Source organism: Pistacia vera, unplaced genomic scaffold (assembly GCF_008641045.1).
Source record: "Pistacia vera cultivar Batoury unplaced genomic scaffold, PisVer_v2 Contig171, whole genome shotgun sequence".
In the NCBI taxonomy this organism is placed as follows: Eukaryota; Viridiplantae; Streptophyta; class Magnoliopsida; order Sapindales; family Anacardiaceae; genus Pistacia; species Pistacia vera.
Genome location: NW_022195801.1, coordinates 382,884 through 405,680, shown reverse-complemented (window position 1 = coordinate 405,680; position 22,797 = coordinate 382,884). Strand labels below are relative to the sequence as shown.

The following is a 22,797-nucleotide window of genomic DNA, read 5'->3' as shown; positions in this document are numbered from 1 at the left end:
TGTGTCAACATGTGTTATACTACTCGTATATCTCACAAATATTTTAATATCTTATAATTACGATCTTAAATTGATTCACAAAATTATAAAACCACATTAAGTTTAGAAATTCTAGTTCTAAAGCACAATAATGTATATCATATAAATTTATTGAACAAATGACATATTCCTACCCAAAGATTAGCGAAATGGCATGTTTTCACTCCTGATTTCACATATTTTAGATTCTTATGCTTAAATGAACACTGTTTCGTTTCTTTTAATAGTTAATGATTAAAATGATCATCTACTATAATTTAAATTAAATTGTCAAAACAACCCCCACCTCTTAAAGATCTCTCCACATCTACCCTCTTCCTCAACCCTCACATCATTCCTGACCATCCTCGTCGGAAAATCCACCAAACTCGATAGGAATCACTCTCGCAGCACCGTTCAATCTCTCACATCCCCCCTTTGATCAAAATCTGGTGCACCGTTCATTGAGGTAAATCCTCGAACACCTAGTGTGCACATAAGGGAAGGGGAATGGTGAGTCGCTGGCGAGAGGAAATCAGCTAGAAAAAAAACACCCTAACAGCACAAAACACTTCAGAACAATCACCCACTCCAAAAATACAACCAATTCAAGCAATCAACCCCAAAAAAACTCCAATTTAAACCCAAATTCACAAAAACCCCCAAGAAACCCTAAAGGAGGTCGCGACAATCAGAGAGCTAACATGGTTTAGGGTTGTTAGAGCTTTTGAAGATGAGAGGCCGATGAGTCTATGGGTGGTGAGAGTATGGATTTTAGTAGTCGAGATTGATCGGAACATGAGGGATGGATGCGAGAATCACAAAACGGTTGGAATTTGCCGATTGTCAGGGTCGCCAATGTAACGCCCCACTTGAGGTACGTAGTTATTGTTTCTTCTTTTGCTCTTATTTGAGTTGGGTTCTTGGTAATATTGTTTGGTTGACCTTTGATTGAGTGTTATGTTGAACACTTGCCTTGATATTGGTTGAAAATAGAAGAAGTTTAGTGTTTCAGTCTTCGCCGGGGCGAAGAAGAATCTTCGCCGCAGCGAAGAGGTGTTGTAGCCACGGGGGAAGTTGCTGGACGGTTTCGCCGCAGCGACAGAGGGTTCCTCGCCACGGCGACGTGCCAACCAAAATGTTTGTTAAGTTTTAGATATTTTCTTCCCTAAGGGCAATTTGACCATTCTACCCCTAATTAGCAGGAAAGGTGGTGAGTAAAATGTAAGGAATTTTCATGGAGAATATGTTGTTATGGGGGTGTGTTTGTAATGAATCAAAGGATATAGATAGAATTCCCAAAGAAGAGTAAGGGCAAAATGGGAAGGCTTGTGTATAAATTTCATTAAAATGAATTAAGTCATTGCAAAACCCTTCATTCTTCTTCTCCATCGCCACTCTCCTCTCTTGCTTCCTCTCAATTTCTCTTTCTTTCGATCAAGGAGTTTTGAAGGGCTTTTGGAGTGATTTGGGGTAGAAAATCAATCTAAGGCACCCTAAGGTAAGAATTCTTGCTTTGGTTGTGAAGCTTAGTGAGTTTTTGAATATATTTGATTATTGAGGGTTTTTGTTCTTTTGTTTAAGAGTAGAGAAAAAGTAAAGCACACCAAGTGAAAGGAAGAGCTAGTGAAATCTCTCCATAACAAGGTAAGTAAATCCCAACCCAAGTTGAGATTTGAGAATTTTCTTGATTAGGGTTTTGATAGCACTTATGTATGTATGTTATATACATGTTATATGCCATGTTATTGAGGCTTAAATAGAGATTTCTAGTGCTTTGTGGTTGTTTATACATTGCAAATATAAGAAATGACATGTGGGTTGGAAAGGTAGTTTGAGATTGAATTAAAGGATATTGAGAAATCCTTTTTGGAAGTGTCTTTCTTTGGCAGGAATTGTGGCTATGTGAGGGGGTTTCTCCCCATTTTGGATGGTTAGAGAAAGATTTAGAATTATTGTTATAGTAGAGTCTTATGATGCACTTGAGTTGTTTGATGAAATGCCTAATAGAGGTTTGAGTATGATTAGTGAACCTTAATTCTTGCAACATTGCATGTTGGAATTTCATAAGTGCATTAATGGAGATGAATCATCCATAGGCATTAATTGTGCATTGAGAAGTGACCTAAGAAAGAGTGGAAAACTTTGTGTATGCACTTGCTCTATGAGTAGAGAACTTTGTGGATGCATCTACTCTAAGGGTAGAGAGAATGAGAAGTGCTAAAGTAGAATGAATGAGAAAAGTAGTAGAAATGGGTTGATGCTTTGTGATCATCACCCGAAAATTTTAAGAATCGGGTTGATGCTTTGTGATCATCACTCGACTAACCATTAGAAATGGGTTGATGCTTTGTGATCATCACCCGGTAGGTAGTAAAATGGGTGGATGCTTTGTGATCGTCACCCGGTCAGTTATTAGAAAGGGGTTGATGCTTTGTGGTCATCACCCGACGTTTATTAGAAGTGGGATGATGCTTTGTGATCCTCACCCGACAGTGATTAGGAACGGGTTGGTGCTTTGTGGTCTCCACTCGATAGTTATGAAAACCGGGTAGGTGCTTTGTGATCCCCACTCGGTAGTCACTAAGAACGGGTTGGTGCTATGTGAACTCCACCCGACAGTCATGAAGGTGAGATGGTGCTGTGTGAACACCATCCGGCTGTGCCTCCGATAAGATGAGGCCATGACGTTTAGTAGGAAACAACAGAAAATGTGAGGAAAGAATTAAGAGAAATACATACGGGGATAAACAGATAGAGGGTTTTACTTACTGAGCATTATTTTGTGCTCACCCCGTTATTTTCCTTTGTGGATGTAGGATCTAGGTGATGATGCAGTCGGAGGGGCGTCGACAAGCAAGGAGCAATAACTACACTGTTTCCCCTATTTTTGCCTTTTAAAATGGCTTTCTGTAAATGATGCTCTTTATGTATAAAAGACTTAATACTTATAAATAAAAGAAAAGTTTTGAGCCCATTTTCTATTGTTATTATGCATACATTGTACTAGTTTACAGCAGTTGTTACAGCCAAGGTTTAGTGTGTGAGACTCAAGGAGAAGTTTGGTGGTGATGGGGAAAGCTGCTATTGACGAAAAAAAGGAGGAAAAAGCAGGTGGCAACATTTGCTAACGTGCACTGCCTTCTGCTAAAATGTGCTCTCTATTATTTTGAAGGTTAAAAAGTAATTTATTAATTTGGGGGCTAAAAATCGCTAACAGTATTGGTTTAAGAGTGGGAATCTAGAATTTATGAAATCAAGTGTGGAAACTTGACATTTTGCCAAACCTTAGATGGGAACGTATCTTTTACTTCAATTTATATCTCCTTGAGCAAACTAATGTAATAATTGATGTAGTAACACTGTAACACACGTTAATTACAAGAGTAGTGCTACGTTTACAAACTTCATATATAATCTAACATGACATTTTTCTTTTATTTTTCGGATTTATTCTCGTACATTGGATTCACTTTTACAATTTTTATTTTATAATCATTTTTTTTGCGTTGAATCCATGTTATATTGAGTTCAAATGTAGCATTATTTACAAGTTTACCCTTTATAAACAAGTGAAATTACATCATTTCCATTATACTAAACTTTTTTCCGGAAAAAGTTTTTCAAATAAAGCATACAAATAATATGATACGCCAATTTTACTCAAACTTCTTACTTGCAAAATGCCTTTGGCTTGATAATAGTCCTGAATTATAGCATAAGAATTGCCTTTCTTCTAAATTTCATCAATTTAAGGTTCTTTTCTCCCATGATCAAAGGGTTGCAATTATAATACAGCCATGTAAAAGTGTACATCATAAATTTTACGTTCTTGGTTTACAAGTTTTATGTCATGAATTGACAAGTTTCATGTTAAAGTGTTGTACTGAAGCAAACCCCAAAATCAGAGTGACAAGTTTTCTGACTTCATGATCTCCAGAGAGTAGAGTTTAGAGCTAGCTTGATGAGGGATTTGATCAAAGTGGCAGGCCATTTGTGAGCTATCAAAATATGCAAGATTGCAAGCTTCAAATACAAACTGGACTAGCTGCCTGCACTGCAACCTAATAACTTCTAAACTATAGAGCTGATATGTTAAGGACATGGCAATTTGTGGTACAGAAACAATGGAGAATTTTGCACATCATGAATGGAAGAAGAAAAAACCCAATGCTAAACTATCTCTAGATAGTTTGACGGTTCGATTGTAACTCTCAAGTGTATTAATCAAGAGGTTTTAAGTTCAAATCTCCATGAGCCACTGGAGACTTACTTGACCATTAACTTTAAGGCCCCGAAGAACTAGTTGAGGTATGCGTAAGTTGACCCAAACACTCCCAAATACCAAAAAATCAAAAAAAAAAAAAATGATGCTACTCGCACTTGACCCGATGTGTGGATATATCGATGGATTTCTGAACTATCCCAGATGACTGCTATAGAATAATGCTCAATAAAGACAAACTTTTCAGTCAAGCAAGTGGTAACTGAGGACTTTGGACTTCATTGTAAGCTGCAATTAAACTTAACGAGACATGGCAGTTTGTAATGCAACAGAGAATCTGGTGGATTCATGGATGCAAGAACTTAATGCTACTCGCATTTGTATTGATTTCTGCAGGCTGCTCCCGGGGTTAGAGACTTAGAGTTTAGCTTAATAAATAGAGTTTTGGTTTCAACTAGTGATTTTATATTGCATACAAAAGAAATGGAGTACATACTGTAAAAGAAACTTGGATTCTGAAAATTGAAACAGGTGACAAAACAAGTGAGAAACTTTCGCATACTTTTCTTCCTTTGAATAATTGACAAACTTCCATGCAAAATCAATTAGAATTCAGTACGGTATAAAGTGAAAAAAAGAGCTCACACAAAAAGCAAATATATATGAATATGTAAACTAAATTGGATGAACTGTGTTACACATTCCAGGATTTCTTACACACCAAAGAGGTTGAATTGGTTCAGCTGCAATCCCTCTTCTTACCATTCTGTACCGCCACTCGTTCAAACGATCCGTCGCCTCTGCATACCTCTTCACGCCTTTCTCATCCTTGTTTCCTGACCACAATGCTTCAGCCATTGCAGAAGACCTTGGCCAAAGCCTTGAATCCAGCACTGTTGGATCTGCCTGCTCTGACCACAATGCCACTTCTCCTCCCAGCACCAGCTTCGCTTCCTCCTCACTTAATCCATATGTTATATCGTAATTATATATTGTTTGCCAAGTTTTAAAGGGTCCACACCATGATCCCCCGTTGCCTGGGTCGCTACCCGGAGGCTGATTATACTGGCTGTTATTTCCTACAAAGCTGCCGTGGCCACAATCCAGATAATAGAACTCTGCAGATGAAACAATGACTCTATAACCAGCATCAACGAGCTTTTTAGTGTTGTTCGGGCCATTGTTCCATGTTTGTAAGATTGTATGCTCGGGTGGAAGACATGAGGAGTTCACCTTGATTAAGTCATCCAAGAAAACATCTTCCCAATAGACCACCGTGCGGTTGAGGGACACAATGAAAGGGAAGGTCGAGTTGACGAATGTTTCAAGGGCCTGACTGAGCGTTCCACCATTCGAAAGGAAGGATTGGATGGTGGGATCAGCTTTCCAGCAACCGGGAACGATCTCATCAGCTCCACCGTGGTAGAATGGTTCTGGGAATAGCTTGACTACATCAGCAATTACATTTTTCAGAACTTCGTAAGTCTTCGGATTCAACGGGTTTAGATGGCCAGTTCCTGGCTCTGCTGCAAGCCTGTCCGAGTCACTTCCTGCTGGCCACCAAAACATGTTTGCACATGTAACAATTTCTGGGTAAGCTTCTGCCCATGATCCTGTGTGGCCTGAAATTACAGAACAATTCCATTGTCATTTCATCAAACACCTATACCAATACAAAATTCTCATATTCAGAACAATTTCACAATCATTTAACGATACCTGTGTCAACGCTCGTAGTCCAGTAACATTATCGGATTAGTTATAAGATATAACATGAAAATCATCATATTAATTAATCAAAAAAGTCATATTTCAATACGAATTTAGCATGAAACAACACTAGGGTTAGCAAAACCCAGCAGTAAAAGAAATGCTCCAGATTAGAAACCGTCAAATCATATTGCTTATGCAACATTAAACATCGAACTGCTAACAGAACAAATCTGACCTATAATTGTTACTGATCAATACCTGTGTCAACGCTCCTAGTTCAATAATTTTATCAGATTAGTTATAACATTGATAATTGTCATATTAATCAATCAAACAAGTCGTATTTCCCTACTAATTAAACATGAAAAAACACAAGGGTTACCAGAACCCGGCAGTAGTGCAACATTAAAAATTAAACTGGTGACAAAATACAAATAATATCGAATATGACTTAATCATTGTTAGTCTGATAACATTATCAGATCAGGTAAAACACAAAAATTGTCATATAAATCAATCAAACAAGTCATATGTCGCCGTGAATTTAACATGGAAAAACACAAGGGTTACCAAAACCGAGCAGTGATGCAACATTAAACATTAAACTGGTACAAGAACTCAAATAATATCAAATATGACTTAAACGTTGCTAGTTCGATAACATTATCAGATTTGTTATAATATGAAAAATGTCATATTAATCAATCAAACAAGTCATATTTCCAAATTTAATATGAAAAAAAACAAGGGTTACCAAAACCCACCAGTAATGCAACATTAAACATCAAACTTGCAACGAAAACACGAATGATATCAAATCTAACTCATAATTGTTACTGATCCGATAACATTATTGTTGTATTGAGTTCATAAAAGAAGCTCACCTGGGGAGTCGATTTCTGGGACAACCCTGACACCATGAGACAGGCCAAATTCAACAATCTCCTTCACATCATCAGGAGTATACACCATTTCAGAACCATAAGAGCCCTTGGCAGAAAGTTCAGGCTCAGAAGGAATCACCAAAGGGAATGAATGTGAGTCAGTGATGTGCCAATGAAACACATTCATTTTATTTGCCCCCATTGCCATGATGGTCCTCTTGATGTCCTCAACTCCATAGTAATTTCTTGAGGTGTCAAGCACCAGCCCTCTGTGTGGAAACAGTGGCTTGTCCAACATGAAAACTCCCGCCGCCACGCGCGAAGGGCTGCCCCACACCAGCTGCGAGAATGTCTCGAGTCCCCAGATGGCTCCCCACGCCGTCTGCGCTGCCAAACTGGCGGTGCCCCCACTGGAAGGAATGGTGAGTGTGTAAGTCTCATTAACACCATGTTGCAGTGGTGTAACAAGGTCATATACAGTGATACGCAGAGCCTGTAATTACCAGAAAATAAAGTCAGTGGGGGCAAATATCAAACAATAATAAAATATAAAATTTTCCCCATAAATAAAATAATAAACATTTGATCACATTTCAATTCTATATATCCACAATCTTCTTTAACATTCACAATAAGAATAATAAAAAGCTTCATCAATAAACAATAATTTCCTTAACAAAAGCAAAAAAATGGGATATTCTAGTTTTTCACCATTAATAATCTTTAAAGAAAATAAAAATCATATATGTAAATTCAGTCCAGGAGGGGCAGAAGCCCATCCTGGACCCCTTACCCGGAGAGGAGGAGACGAAGAGGAGAAGTTGACAAAAGGGCGCACAAGGGGAAGATGGTGCTCAGTGTTGATCAAGTTCAAGTAATGAGAGATGGCCTTGGAGAGATAGAAATGGCTTGGAGATATAATTTGGAAGCTTGGGGAGAGAGGATTGGCCTGAGGATTTGGCCATGAAAATGTTCTTGGTTTTGGCCACACATTGATGGGGCAAGAGCTACAGGAAGATTGGGAAAGTATGAAAGTGAGGAAAGTAATGAACAGCTGGAGCTTGAAATGAAAAGCACTTCTGGGCATTTTGCAAAAGCGCTTTTCAACTGCTTTTGCTTTTTAGGTGTGAGACTGTTAAGTTGAGAAAGAAGTGCTTATATGGTGCACAGTGCTGTCCAAATTACAAGTCATTGTTTATTTACTTGGGGTAAAATTCATTTTTCACCCTTAGATTATAAAAAGTTACACTTAGGTCATAAATTTTTGGGTTTAACATAATTTTTTTGTTGGAAATTTTCCACAACCTTAATTTTTAGAAGTAACTTGAGCATTACTTTAAGTAAATAAATAATGTTAACAGCAAAAACTAATGGAAAAAAAGAAGTAATACTAGTTGATCGTGTTCCGAATCATGGGAAGCAAATGTTAATATTCAATAACCCGAGGGTACAAAAGAATTTACCCTTATTGACTTGTTTGGAAGTTTGCATTTTGTTTGGTGATGGTGGGAATTTTGTTGCTAAAACCAAGTACCCAAATATTATATAAATGGAATCTAAATTATCTTTTATTTTTCTTCTATAATCTCTTGGAAGTTTTAATTTCAGGCCTGCAATTTTGGGCCATTTTATAAAAAATGAAAATCTTACATAAGAAAGAAGGATTTATATATACTCCAATAAATAGCATTGATTTACTTTAATTTTCTTGGGTAAATTTCAATTCTCATTAAATTTAACATAATTAGTAATAAAATTATGCACATTGTCTCAAAAGTATTGTATCAAAACTATTAATACAACTGATAAAAATATAATCTCATTATTCAAATAAGAGTAATGTTAAGTCCACACTCCAATCTCACAATCTCTGACGTGACAGTTCGTAATTGGTCAATTCGCAAATGAATCTCGCCTACTTACTATTGGTCTTACCTATCCATTTATGAGCTGTCACGTCCGAGATTGTGAGATTTAGTTATCGACGAATGAAAGTTTTAGTCAGTTATAAACTTTCGATGCCCTCAATTTATGTTTTGGATAAAATGTGCTTACACGAAGATACAAACCAAACAATAAGAACATATAGAATAGAAAGTGATGTTATGTTATGTGGCCAATAATATGAACATGGAATACTCCAACAAACACTCTTTCATGTAAAATGTCACACTACCATTCAACGGATTTCCCAATGTTAAATTGGCAGGCCCGGCCGGTTCTCTTCTCTGTTGTTCTTTCTCTCTGTCACCATCATCTCTTCAACATTGAGACTTGGAATCAGAACAAAATAAAGCTCATACTTGACTGAATTTTAGTGCAGCTTTTGACACTATTGTGACAATGGAGATTCAGAATAATAATGTATAGAATAAATATATGTGGCGCCGCCACATGTATAGCTTGGTTTCTTAGTTTATTCTTGAAAAGAAAGACATGGTTAAGGTATATAAAATAATGGATTAATTATTTCTTTATTTAGTGATAGATAGAAAGGGACAAAAGAAAGGTCTTCTTTTATGAAGTTTCCACCATTTGTCGAAAAAATGAATATTATCTTCTTTGTTCAACCAGTAAGATTCGAACTCAGATAAAGTTCAGATCATCTGTTAGATTTCTAATATATCTTTAGTATGATTTGAATTCAAATAAAGTTTCAACGTCCATCAAAGAAAAGAGTGAATGGATCTTATGGTATTCGTTTCCCCTTCATATTTCATGAATATCGTCTAGATCTATAGGCATAAAAGTTGATAAAATCATTTAACATTCAATCAATGACAAGTGGTACGAGAACATACTCAAATTCTAATTTACCGTATAAGTTTCTCAAACCAACCAAAAGATGCGTCGGACAATTTAACGATAGTACTATATTTGATGAGAACATCACATAATTAGATGACATTAAACGAAAATGATTAAGACTTAGGACTCAAGAGAGTATGTAAAACATTACCTAATAGACTAGTCTTACCAGAATTGGTAACTGTGACTGTGATAAGAGGAAAGTAAGCTTCATTACACAATGAAATTATCTAAATTGCCAACATCTTCCAATTTCAACTTGAGCAGAATCCTGTTATTTTGTGTATGAGAAAGCAGTAGAGAAAAACATACATAATTTTATAACAAAATGAACATTCAATAAGAGCATGGCATAAAAATGCTCATCCATGTATAAAGGTTCCAACTAAACAGCACCATAACATCTTTTTCTTCGGAAGGAATAAGAAGTGAGCCTGAATTCAAAAATTCTGAGACCAAAATTCAAATATGGAATGCATTTCAGCAAAATGTGTTACAGTGTCTCTAAAGATTCCAAATTCAGCTGATAAACTACATGAAAAATACAAACTCTTGAAAAATGCCCACCATGTAGTATACAAGGTAAGACCAGAACCATGAAGTAATTACAGTCTGTAAAACCGATTCAGAGAGATGTTGATAAATGCCTACTTCAGATTTCTCCTAGATAAATCTGTTTATCACTACTGCACGATCCAATAACGGGTTCATTTGGATGGAAGACACACTCATTGACGGATCCAGTATGGCCAGGGAGCTTATACAAGATGCGCCGTGAAGTTGTGTCCCATATGTAAACCATCCTATCTGAACTACCAGCTGTGACCTTGCTTCCATCAGGTGACCAACTACATTTCAGCAAATTCTTTTCGAAGTTGTGTTGGTGCCCTTCCAAGATCTTCACACAGCGATTTTGTGGCGCATATGGACGCATATCCCATATGCAGAGCTTGCAGTCCATGCCATTAGTAAGGAGATAGGAACCGTCAGGACTCAAACTCATGCCTGTTATCATATCTTGATGGCCTTGAAGCGTCATGGTTACTTCACCTTTACGCAAGTCCCAAACCTTGACATCATTGTCAATGCCACCAGTGAAGATCTTATCGGAAGCATCAGAGAAACTGACAGCTGTGATTTGGTATTTATCTGGAAATGTTTGGATAGCACCTCTCTGACGCATATCCCACAGTTTAGCAGTTCCATCATCAGATCCACTAACAACAAGAGGTGGTCCTCTCCGAGAAGGGCAACAAGAATTCACAAAAGAGTTATGTTCTGCCATCTTTTTAACTTGTTTCCCTGTTTCAACATCCCATGCCCTCAAAGTTTTGTCAGGGCTGGCTGATATTATCTGGGACCCATCAGTTGTCCAGTGAAGATCCAGAATTGCATTCTTGTGTCCTCTAAGAACCATGAAATTTTTGCAATCTCCATGCACATACCAAAGGAAGATGTCTCTGTCATGGGAACCAGAAGCAATGACTGTTCCAGCAGGATTGAACTTCACTGTATATACAGCACTCTGGTGACCAGTCAACAACATGATTGGCGATTCCAAACTTGATGTCCGTTGTTTCCCATTTGGCCCTGGTGCTTGGGAAGGATTATAAGGAACAGTAGACCACTCCATTGGCCTCGGACCAACCGTAGACAAAGCATTTTCATTCTCTCTTGGAGGTGTAACAACTTCCATCTTTCCCTCTGCTTGATGTCCCAACAGTAAAGGCTCACTACAATGATCTACAATACAGAAGAACCGTGAAAGAAATTAGCCAAAATAATTAAACAATAAAGAAGAGATTACACACGCCAAATATCTTTAAGTCAAGACTTTGCAAAGCAGATTCATAAATACATCCCAGGACAATCCCCTATCTTTGTCCTCTTTGAACTTAAAAAGTTAGCTTAATTACCATGAAAACTCGATTCATGATTAAGGAAATATGGACTTAAAGAAACCAACAAGCATTTGGGAATCAAGCATTATGGAACCATCTAACTACATCTGACACTAACAAAAGTCAGAGTCACTCATATCATCTACACACCAGTAACAATTTTAAGTTTTGAAACTACACAAATCACTTGAGGTACAAATGCTGAAACCTCAATATTGTCCATTAGGCATTCCAGCTCCCCAAAAATCTAGTTATGGACACTCATCATAACTTGTTTCACACATATATCATTTGCTATTCAATCTAGCATCTTTTATATGGTGGCATAAACAATTTACATAAATTCCTACCTCAATACCAGAATAAACATTAAACAAAATCCAAAGTGGAATCGGAACATCAAATTATGCAGTCATGAAATGCAAAAGAGATGTGATATAATCTTTACATGTTGCAGGCTACAATTATTTTCACAAAGAGGCTAAGCAAATCGTGTGTTGATGTGGACAAGATACCTAAAACCAAAAGAAGAAAAAAAAAAAACACAAAAATAAAAAAAAAAAAAAAAAAAAAAAAAACCATTAAATGCACATTAAACTGAAACCAAAATCTACATTAGGTAGCCGAAGTACAAGTTACATTGCACATCTAATTATTAACTAGTATACAATCAAAACCAACAGCTATGTTGACTCAGATAGAACAAGAAAAAAGAAAACTAATCAGATTCATATCAGAACAAAACTTGAATTCACAACAGAAACTACAACCAACCCTGAGTGTCACTAACATCAAATTAACCCACATTTCTGCATCTATTAGGCATGAAAAAAAAAAACCCTAATTTCTCAAATAATTCTTTCCCTAACCAAATGGGTAACGATAAAACATAAAATGAAACCAAAACAAAGCTTTTGCATCAGTGAAATTAAAAAACTAAGCTACAAGAATCTGTACAACTAGCAATTCAATGTTAACAAAAGCTTTGGTACTAATCCACAATTTTCAATCATTTTTTTTTTTTCATTCTTTAAGCTTCATTGTCAATGAACTAACTACCCTAATTTAGAAAGTAAGAAAAAAAAAAAAAAACACACATTTGCGCACAAATTAGGCATGAAAACCCTAATTTCTAAAATAATTTCTCCACCAATCAAATGGGCACCTAAAGAAACTCTAATAAAACAAAACCAAACATTTCAATCGGAAGAGTTCAAAAAATAAGCACAGGAATCTCTAAAACGTGCAATTCAAAGTTAACAAAAGCTCTTGCTACTGACCCACAATTTCCAGTCCAGTTCTCTCTATTTTATTCGTTCATTAAGCTTCATTTTCACTACACTTACTGCAATTCAATGAATTTTTAAGGCACAAAGAGGTAATGGAAGAGAGAAAATACCTGGTTCTGGTAAACCCTAGAGGGTTCTTTGTGAATGAGATCGTGCAAAACTGCAAATACACCACTGTCGAAATTTCCTTGACGCTTTAGTTCAGTTGTATAGGAAAACGACGTCGTTTACGATAATGGAACCTCCAAGGGAAAATATCTTCAATTTCCCCTGGAGGTCTGTGAAATATCAATTATCCACTTAGTTTCAAAATTTGACTTTAACATCCTTTACCATTAAGACATCTCAATTTAGTTAACTAACTTAAGTGTCAAAGCTATTGTTACACAACTTTTAGCTCAAACATATGATATAAATTATTTGCATTCATTCGAACGCAATTTAATGCTTTAAAAATTGTTTAGTTGATATTCAAAACAATCGACTTTAATGTCTTTTTATTAGCAAAATCGCGTAAGATGAAAAACATAATAGTTTAAGTCTCGTTTTAGCTATAGGATGTGGGAAGCCAAATAGCAAAATCGCATAAGATGAAAAACATAATGGTTTAGGTCTCGTTTTAACTATAGGATGTGGGAAGCCAAATAGCAAAATCGTGCAAGATGAAAACATAATAGTTTAGCCTTAGTTCTCACAGGAGGATGTGAGAAGCTTAATAGCAAAATCATACAAGATGAAAACAAACTAGTTTACGCTTAGTTTCCACAAGATGACGTGGGAAACTAATAGAAAAATTGTGCACGATGATAACATAATAGTTTAGGCTTAGTTTCTACCAGAGGACGTGGAAAACCTAATAACAAAATTGTGAACGATGGACTTGGTATAGAAAAAGACTTCCTCTAGAACAAAAATATCTTAAAATTTTCCTTTCACTATAGATTATACACAAGAATTAGGCTAAACCTTAATTCCCAAATTTTTTTAATCATTTTGTTCTTTCATTTATTCTTTTGTTTTTGGGTCAATGCATAATTAAAAATATATGGGTTTCACTTTCAATCAACAACTCTTAATTATTAATTATTACTCTAATTAATTAATAATTACATAACATAAACCATCCAAACAAGCCCTTAAATACTCTCCAAACTTGGTAATCAAATTCAAAAAAGTTAATCTCACAGAACCCTAAAGTTTTACGCTATTTAAAATACCCCAACACATTTCAAAAATTCAAATCATGTCCCTCGATCCAGAGCCTCCCCCTTCTTCCTCAAGCAGCCGCGATTGGTTCTTCCCTTCACACTCCTTTGTTCACTCCTCTCATCAGTCCACGCCGAAATACCAAAAACACCCTCGTCGGTTCTCCACGAATACTAGACTGTCCCAGCCACGTCAGCCCGATTCGAAACCCCCCAGAACACCGTCGTTTCGCTCTGTTTCGTCCTCCAACTCCTCCTTAAGAGACTCCAACTATGCAGGGGTTAGAAAAAGAGCGTTGTACTCCACGCGCCGCGCGGAGCAGCCGCCGAAGCTCGAAGAAATCGGCGCCGAATCGGACCGAAATGCCGGCATTTCGGGCGAAAAAACCGGCGAGAAGAATGTTGGGTTTTCGGGTCAACGGGTCAAGGTCCGATGGCAGATGGCGATTTGCTTAGCGGTAGGTGTGGCTTCTGTGTGTAAAATTCTTGAAAGTTTTGGGCTTTCTTTTAATTTTGTTTGAAAGACGAAAATTTTAGGTTGAATTAGTATTGTTTGAAATAATTGCAGGTTGTGCTCACAGCTTTTAGTTCTTTGGTGCACAAGAATTTCTACTTACATAACCAAATAAATGAATTGCAGGTATATTTTATTTATTTATTTTTGTTAATTGTTAAATTTTAAATTTGGTTGAATTTATTAATCAAAGTTATGGCGGTTAATTTAGTTGTGCAACGTTTCATGAATTTTGCCACTACATTTAAGAAAGTAAAAATTCTGCTTTTGAAAGCAATGATAAAGTTTTGCTTTTGCTATTTCAACAATGGTACTTTGATTTAAATGTAACAATTATTGTTTCTTTTGTTTTCAAAAGCGAAAATTTATCTTTAGATCGACCAAACAGCATTTTCACCATTGATTAAGCTTTTCTGTGAATCATGGTTTAATCTACAAGATATAAATAAGATTTTTTCGGCTTTTATAGTTGAGCGATTAAATTAATTGTTTAAAACTGAAAATGATATGTTTTGTTGTCATCTATCATGGTGCTTGCTTTGCATTTGCAGGAACAGGTCTCAAAACTGAACATTAGTTACGAGCTTGCAATTGTTGGATTCTATCCATGTCATTAGCTCCATATCAGAGGAAGTGATGAACACCTAGCAAAGGCTTAAAAATCTGGCTCTAATTTTCTCGCTGACACTTTTACAATCCCGGTTCTTATTTTGAAGTACATTGATTATGTCTCTAGATCAAGTCATCAGAAATATTTCAGAAGAAGTTCTAATAAGCAGCTTGCATACCAGGTGGACATATTTTTATCAGTCCATCCATATGCGAAGCCATTGGCATTGTTGCTTGCAACACTACTTCTTATTTGTCTTGGGGGTTTGGCACTCTATGGTGTGACCGATGATGGCTTAGCAGATTGCCTTTGGTTATCCTGGACATACGTTGCTGATTCGGGCAACCATGCAAACTCTGAAGGGATTGGTCCAAGGCTAGTTTCCGTTTCCATTAGTTTTGGTGGATGCTTATATTCGCGATGATGCTTGGACTTGTTTCTGATGCAATTTCTGAGAAGTTTGACTCACTAAGGAAAGGAAGAAGTGGGTAGTTGAGCGAAATCACACCCTAATTCTTGTTGGAGTGATAAACTGGTAAAGTTCATACACAGAGACTGTCCATGCGAAACTTTTTTTCTTGTGCTTAATTTTTGCATTTTTTATTTATTTTATTTTATCAAGTATATGGCTCGATATCTTAAATTTATTCATCTTTAATCAGTAAATTTGTTGCTTATTCGATATGATTCTGCCTTAACTGGAGGCATGGATTTGAATTCTGTGTTCTTATATTTCAGACCAAAGAAAAATCAGGACTAGCCAATGCATTTTAGGGTACATAATGTTCAACATTATAAATGGGAATTTCATATTATGGAGTCCACATGTAAACCCACTTTATAGCTGCTTCTTCCAACCCAACCCTTCCTCTCAAAAGGGATGAAACAATAAAAATGGATGAAAGCACTGATTTTTTGAAAAATTAGATGGTACATATTAGAAGAATAAATCGTATTAAGGGTCGTGTATTTTATTTTGATTATTATGTACTGGAAAGTCTATCATATAATATAAAGACTGATCTCGAGATGAATAAGAGGGCTATTTGGTACACTATTCATGTACAATTATTTGAAAATTATGATACACTTCAAGTTTTAAATTAACATGGAATCAATTACAAAAGAACAGCGAAAATAAATAAATAATTGATTTGTTTAAGATTTTAACTACTTCTTAGGATTTTATTTGAGAGTCGTTTTTAAAACTTTCAACTAAACGTATTTTCTTAACTTTTATGTATCCCTTGTTTTCGAGGAAGAATTATTTCCAGATTTCAAATCAAACAATCCCTAAAATATTCTATTGCTTTTTTTTTCTTTTTAGTTACTCTGGTATGTAATTTTTATATTTGTCAACTTAGTGTTTGATTTGGCTATCAAATCCTGCATCAGATTTTCAAGTTATATGCTCCACATTCCATGATTGGAGATTGTGTCCGCTTGGTTAATCATTTTCCTGCTCACCAATTATTTTGTGGTGAAATCAGGGATCACTACTGAATCAACTAGCAATAGCCAATGAGGGCTTGGGTGGAGTTGTGGTTGTGGTGATGGCTGAACGTGGCAAAGAGGAGATGGAACTTGACATTGCGAAAATGGAGTTTGATTTCAAAGGGACATCTGTAATATGCAGAAGTGGTAGCCCTCTTATTCTGGCTGACCTTAAAAAGGTGTGCATACTTTCTTTTCTTGGTTCATGTCATAATTGTTATTTTCTCTTTATAGATTTTTAAAATCCTGTTCTCTACTTCTCTAAGGAGACGCCATTTGTTGGACACAATTTTATGATTGTCCAAGAAGCTGTTTCAAGAAAAATAAAATTGAATTAGAAGGAAACAAGGGTTTTCCAGGACTTGGATTTTGCATCTAATTTGCTTACTTCTGAGTTGAGTTTGGTTCTTCTAAGCAGTTTTTGTGGCTAGCATTTGCAGTCATTTAACCTGGTTCAACTAATTATCTAATCTATAATGGATGATGGTTAGGTGATGCTGAAAACCATGTACTTTTATCTGTTTTGCTAATATGAATGTTCTCAGGTATCTGTCTCCAAGGCTCGTGCCATAATTGTCCTGGCTGAAGATGGAAATGCTGATCAGGTCTACTTGAGTGAAGATATTTAATGTGCCTCATCTTTGATATTCATAATATTGATCACTGTTAATTCATTCACGGTCTTACAGAGTGATGCTCGTGCTCTAAGAACAGTCTTAAGTCTAACAGGAGTAAAAGAAGGGTTGAGAGGGCACATTGTGGTAGAACTAAGTGATCTTGACAATGAGGTCCTAGTTAAACTTGTTGGAGGAGAACTTGTTGAAACCGTTGTAGCTCATGATGTCATTGGGCGCTTGATGATTCAATGTGCTCGGCAGCCTGGACTTGCACAGGTTCATTTTTGCGATTTTAGGCACTATGGTCTTCATATTAAGTTTGGTGGCATTGTCTTTATGTCAGTGGAAAAATTAATTTTTATGGTTCATTCTTTTTATTGCTTATTACTGTTACATTATGCAATTGTCATTCAGTTGTTTTTTGCTCATGGACTGGATGTGACAGATCTGGGAAGATATTCTTGGGTCTGAAAATTGTAAGTTCTACAAAAAAAGATGGCCGATGTTGGATGGCATGTCATTTGAGGATGTTTTGATCAGTTTTCCTGATGCTATACCTTGTGGAGTCAAGGTTGCATACTGTGGTGGTAAGATTATTCTGAATCCTGATGACTCATACATGCTGCAAGAAGGTGATGAAGTTCTTGTCATTGCTGTAGATGATGACAGCTATGCTCCAGCAGCATTGCCTACGGTGCTTTCATTTTCCTTTATAAAATAAAAATTTCCAATAAATTGCTTGGTCTACACTGCCCTGTTTTTTCCATCAATTGCATGGTCAAACACGGTACGTGCATGATAAGAGATTTGACTTGCACTTCACCTAAATCAGACTTCATTTAAGCAGATGGAAGGATTAAATTAAAAGAGAAATAAATGCAAGAAAGAAAACTATTGTGTGAATTGGCAAGTAATTTATGAATGGACTTGATTTACTTGTCACCATTTCATCAGGCATTTCACCATTTTTTCTAAAGACATTAGTTATATTTGCTTTGTCTGAAGCAATCATATTATGCATTGGGATGCTTGAATTTCATTTGATTTTGTTATTCCAATCATAAGCAGATGCATTTTAAGACTCTGACAGATAATTTTCCTCCTCATGTTCATGTTAGAAATGATTTTGTTTAAAAATAATTCAATGCGGGATGTATTTGTCGGACAGGAATTGTCAAATATTTAAGTAGTAGAACCTAAGGTCCTGTCATCTAGATGTTGTGGAATGTGGATGTTCCAGGCCATTGATTTGCTGGCCAAAGCAATATCCTGGCTTAAAGATTGTGCAAGTTGAAAATAGTTATCAATTGATTAATTTGCCCCTTCCCTCCCTTTATCTCTCTCTCTCTTTGTGAGTCACCTAGTTTTGTACATGTGATACATATCTAAGTAATTGGAAATATGGCTTCAAAACTAAAGTTTGTTAAAAAAGATAAAGAAGAAGAAGAAAGGATCAACAAAACAATGAATCACAATTAGGGGAGTCATTCGTATAAAGAAAGTTTTAGTTTTGCCGGCTAGGATGATGCCTTCCATGGAATTTAACTAAGTGGGGCATACCATAATCATAAAACTTACATAAGTATAATCAATTTGATCATTCAGGTCAAAGAAGCATCATTCATACATATTGCCCGACCAGCAAGAAAGCCACAGAAGATTCTACTTTGTGGATGGAGGAGGGACATTGATGATATGATTGTGGTAAGTTCTTTCTGCTGTAGCCCCTAATTCTTTCTCTTTTTCACCTAATGCTGCAGGTAAGGAGGGGAAAACTGCCCAAGGACTTTATTGTTCCACAGTCTACAGAAAGGATACTTTTTTGTGGCTGGCGAAGAGATATGGAAGATATGATTATGGTAAAGTTACTAGGAAGCTACATTTGTGCTCCCAAGACTTCTGGGGTGCAATCTTGAATGTAGACAAAGTGGTGGTACTTTGGAATTTGTCTGCCACCAGTAAACCATTTCTCAGTTTTGCTCTTACTGGCAATAAGTCTTCAAATATTCTGAAACTTTCAGTTCATCTATTTAGGCGCAAAACAGACAACTCAATTTTGTATGCACGATGTAATGGTATTGTTTAATCATTTCTGTTGTTTTAGGTGTTAGATGCCTTCCTAGCGCCTGGTTCAGAACTTTGGATGTTCAATGAGGTACTTGAAAATGATAGGGAAAAGAAGCTTATTGATGGTGGTCTAGATCTCAGCAGGTTGGAGAATATAACACTAGTTAATCGTGAGGGGAATGCTGTTATACGACGTCATTTGGAAAGCCTTCCCTTGGAATCGTTTGACTCGGTGAGTAGCATCATGTCTGGTGTATTTATGATTATTATATGTTATAGGAAGAAAACTATAATTGATAATCATCATGAATTAGGTGCTCACTCAGTAAGTGTGTTTCTCCAGCCGGCAGGCTTTAAGAAATTTTCATATACTTAGAAGTGAAAATTTTCAAGTCTTAAGACTAAATATATTTCAATGTGGTATCTTGTTTCACAGATTCTAATTTTGGCTGATGAGTCGGTTGAAGATTCTGCCATTCAAGCAGATTCCAGATCTCTTGCCTCATTACTTCTGATTCGTGATATTCAGGTAAGTTGAAATACGACCATGAGGAAAATTATGAGTAGAAAGAGCTTTTGACGTGTTCAAGTCATTCTTAGCTGCCGTCTTCTGATTGCTTGTGTCAATTTAGTAACCAGTTCCTATGATTATTGTCAATCAAATACTATCCATTTCACATATCTGCTTCTTCTAACACAAGACATTGGTTTTGCCTGATATTTCTACTTGGAGGAACATTTTTCATTATAAATAGTAGATCCTTTATGGAATATGACAATGTTTGATGGTATATTTGCATACTGACCATGAGATTGAGCTGTTCTTTTCCATCATTCCGGTCCTTGCAGGCTAAGCGTCTTCCATGTAGAGAGGCTATGGTAACCCAAGCTAACAGAGGTAACTTCTCACCAGGTTCTTGGATTGGAGAGATGCAGCAAGCTTCTGATAAATCAGTGATAATAAGTGAAATTCTGGATCCTAGGACTAAGAATTTATTATCCATGTCAAAGATCAGTGATTATGTTTTGTCAAATGAACTTGTCAGCATGGCGTTAGCCATGGTTGCGGAGGATCGACAGATAAATGATGTCTTGGAAGAGCTGTTTGCAGAAGAGGTAGTCTTTCCCCTCCGATGAACTACTAAAGATTGATCTTAGCCTCTGAGTAACTAATACGTTGTTTTGGATTTAACAGGGAAATGAGTTACAAATAAGGCAAGCAGATCTCTACCTCCGCGAAGGTGAGGAATTGAGTTTCTTTGAAATATTATTACGAGCTCGAAAGAGGAGAGAGATCCTTATTGGTTATCGCTTGGCTAATGCCGAGAGAGCTGTCATCAATCCACCTTCCAAAAATGAGACAAAGAGATGGTCTCTGAAGGATGTCTTTGTGGTAATTGCAGAGAAGGAATAATCCCTCATTCCTGGAAAAGGAAGAATATCCTTCTGCAACTGGTGAAATCTCGAACATCCTGCACTGATCAAAAGAACGAACATCACCATCTCGATCTGACTGAATTTAATCCAAACAACGAGCACCACCTTCCCGATCACTTACACTAGAAATCGATCTCAAAAGCATTGAAACACGGCTCCTTTCCGATTACTGAATGGCTGCCTTTTTTTTGTTCGTATTGTGAATATAGATTGATCTTGTTGTATTACAAATCTTGAATATAGGTTAGGTGTATTGGACTGAAGTTTAATTTGAGTAGAATGGTCCGGAAACATTTGTGTTTGAGATCTTGATGGCTGGTTTGTATAAAATGAAGGATATGCAGACTGTGAGGTTGCAAAGTAAGCCTGTGCAGGTGGCATGTGTGAGGGGTGTGAGACAGGATTACTATATTCTAGCATGGGTTGGTATCTGTGGTTCTGATTTCCTTGAAAAATTGTGTCAAATTAATTCATATGATCACCAAATTAAGAATTAATGCAATATGAAACCAGTTAAATGTGTTTCTCTGTGCCAAATCTCATCACGTAAATACTGTAATTAATTTGAGTTAGATGGTTAGAAAACTAATCAGTGAGTTGTATAGAAATTAGAAAAGTAATTACTATTAATTAATACCTCTATGGATTGATTGTCGTTGTTTGATATCATGTGTAAACAATCAGAGAAACATGGAAAGCCACGAATTCTTTGAAAGTGGATTGTTTGACAGTTACATCCAATGCCAATCCTTTAGCACTAACCAGTGAAGGACGAAGGCCTCTCCATTCTTCAGGAATTCTCAAATAATATATTAAAATCTCTAAATGGTAAGTTAACAGTGATGGATGGAGCATCAAGAATTCTTCCATGGCGGGTTGAGTGTCAACGCAGTTAACACTGACTTGAAAGTCATTGCCATGACTGAAGGGAGATGACTCCAATCGGCAGTAAATATAGTCAACGAGAAAGAAATTAACATTACAACCCACGAACACAAACCATTCCAGAGACGGAAGTCTCAAGCTTAATCTCCTTTAAACGATGACATTTAACCAACCACAAACATTTCAGCATCGACGAAGAAATGTTCAAAGTTTCCAACATGCAGCCTCCCTTCAATCTCAGTTCCCGAAGAAATGGCAACTTTCTGGGAACTTGAGTTTGAAGCCACTAGTCAATTATGTTCGGAATCTGTAAATTTAGTTTCGTCGAAGTTTTATACGGCAAAATCGCCAATCCGCGGCGCCAGTGAGAACCGCCGAGCGTCAATCCGATGACAAAACAAAGGTCCAACTCTTCATTCCTGTCAACAGTAAGTTGCAAGCATTTGGCAATTACACGAACTTGTGTGATAATAGAGAACAATATATGCAAATTAGTTAAACCCAAAGGGGTTAGCTTGAGGCAGTTAAATAGGTTTGTTCCATTTTTTTTAATTTTGAGTTTAAGGGAGTATTTTTTTGAGCTTATAAGTAACAAGTATTTATAAGCTAATTTTAGCTTATAAGCATTTAAAATTTTAAGCAATTACGTGTTTGGTTAAAGTATTTATAAGTGACTGATAAGTAGTTGACGTGTTTGGTAAAATGTGGCTTATAAATACATTTTATTATAAAATGACTAAAAGAGTATTACATTAAATAAGAGTATACTATAGAATTTTTAAGATTTTGAGTTTAAACTTTAGGGTTACTTATCATAATAGTATTATGACTTATTTATTATTTCGGTTTATAGGATATTCAATAAACCCCGAAGATTAATTAAGGTAAACGCAAGCTTGACCCGAACACCATGATTACCAAGAAAAAAAAAAAAAAATATATATATATATATATATATATTAAAGTTGGATAAAGTTAAAACATAAAAATAAAGGAAATGAGGTTTATATGACAATGGACCAAGTTTAATTTAATAATAAAAGTTCAATGATATTTTTCAAATTATATTTAATTATATTATTGAAATTTTTAATACAAATTATTAAGTTGCTAATTTCTTGAAAAGGTTA

At 36.1% G+C, this 22,797-nt stretch overlaps 3 protein-coding genes across 3 annotated transcripts; 1 reads left to right on the top strand and 2 right to left on the bottom strand.

Annotated features, from left to right (window-relative positions):
- Nucleotides 1-4,734: 4,734 nt before the first annotated feature.
- On the bottom strand, nt 4,735-7,927 carry LOC116125794 (beta-hexosaminidase 2-like). Its single transcript, XM_031411507.1, has 3 exons — nt 7,634-7,927; nt 6,841-7,333; nt 4,735-5,865 (listed from the first exon to the last, which is right to left on the bottom strand). The coding sequence occupies exons 1-3, from the start codon at nt 7,925-7,927 to the stop codon at nt 4,919-4,921; spliced, it is 1,734 nt and encodes a 577-aa protein (XP_031267367.1). The 3' UTR covers nt 4,735-4,918.
- A 2,126-nt stretch (nt 7,928-10,053) lies between these two features.
- On the bottom strand, nt 10,054-13,070 carry LOC116125761 (U5 small nuclear ribonucleoprotein 40 kDa protein). The gene is made up of 2 exons (XM_031411475.1): nt 12,949-13,070; nt 10,054-11,391 (listed from the first exon to the last, which is right to left on the bottom strand). The coding sequence occupies exon 2, from the start codon at nt 11,342-11,344 to the stop codon at nt 10,301-10,303; it is 1,044 nt and encodes a 347-aa protein (XP_031267335.1). The 5' UTR covers nt 11,345-11,391; nt 12,949-13,070; the 3' UTR covers nt 10,054-10,300.
- A 936-nt stretch (nt 13,071-14,006) lies between these two features.
- Nucleotides 14,007-21,179, top strand: LOC116125766 (ion channel CASTOR-like). The gene is given in 17 exon segments (XM_031411482.1): nt 14,007-14,501; nt 14,612-14,683; nt 15,109-15,131; nt 15,133-15,248; nt 15,251-15,571; nt 15,574-15,651; nt 15,654-15,683; nt 15,686-15,702; nt 16,658-16,840; nt 17,207-17,266; nt 17,351-17,554; nt 17,724-17,972; nt 18,884-18,982; nt 19,383-19,577; nt 19,782-19,874; nt 20,195-20,461; nt 20,541-21,179. Coding segments are annotated over 17 exon segments (2,646 nt in total). The 5' UTR covers nt 14,007-14,081; the 3' UTR covers nt 20,760-21,179.
- Nucleotides 21,180-22,797: the final 1,618 nt, after the last annotated feature.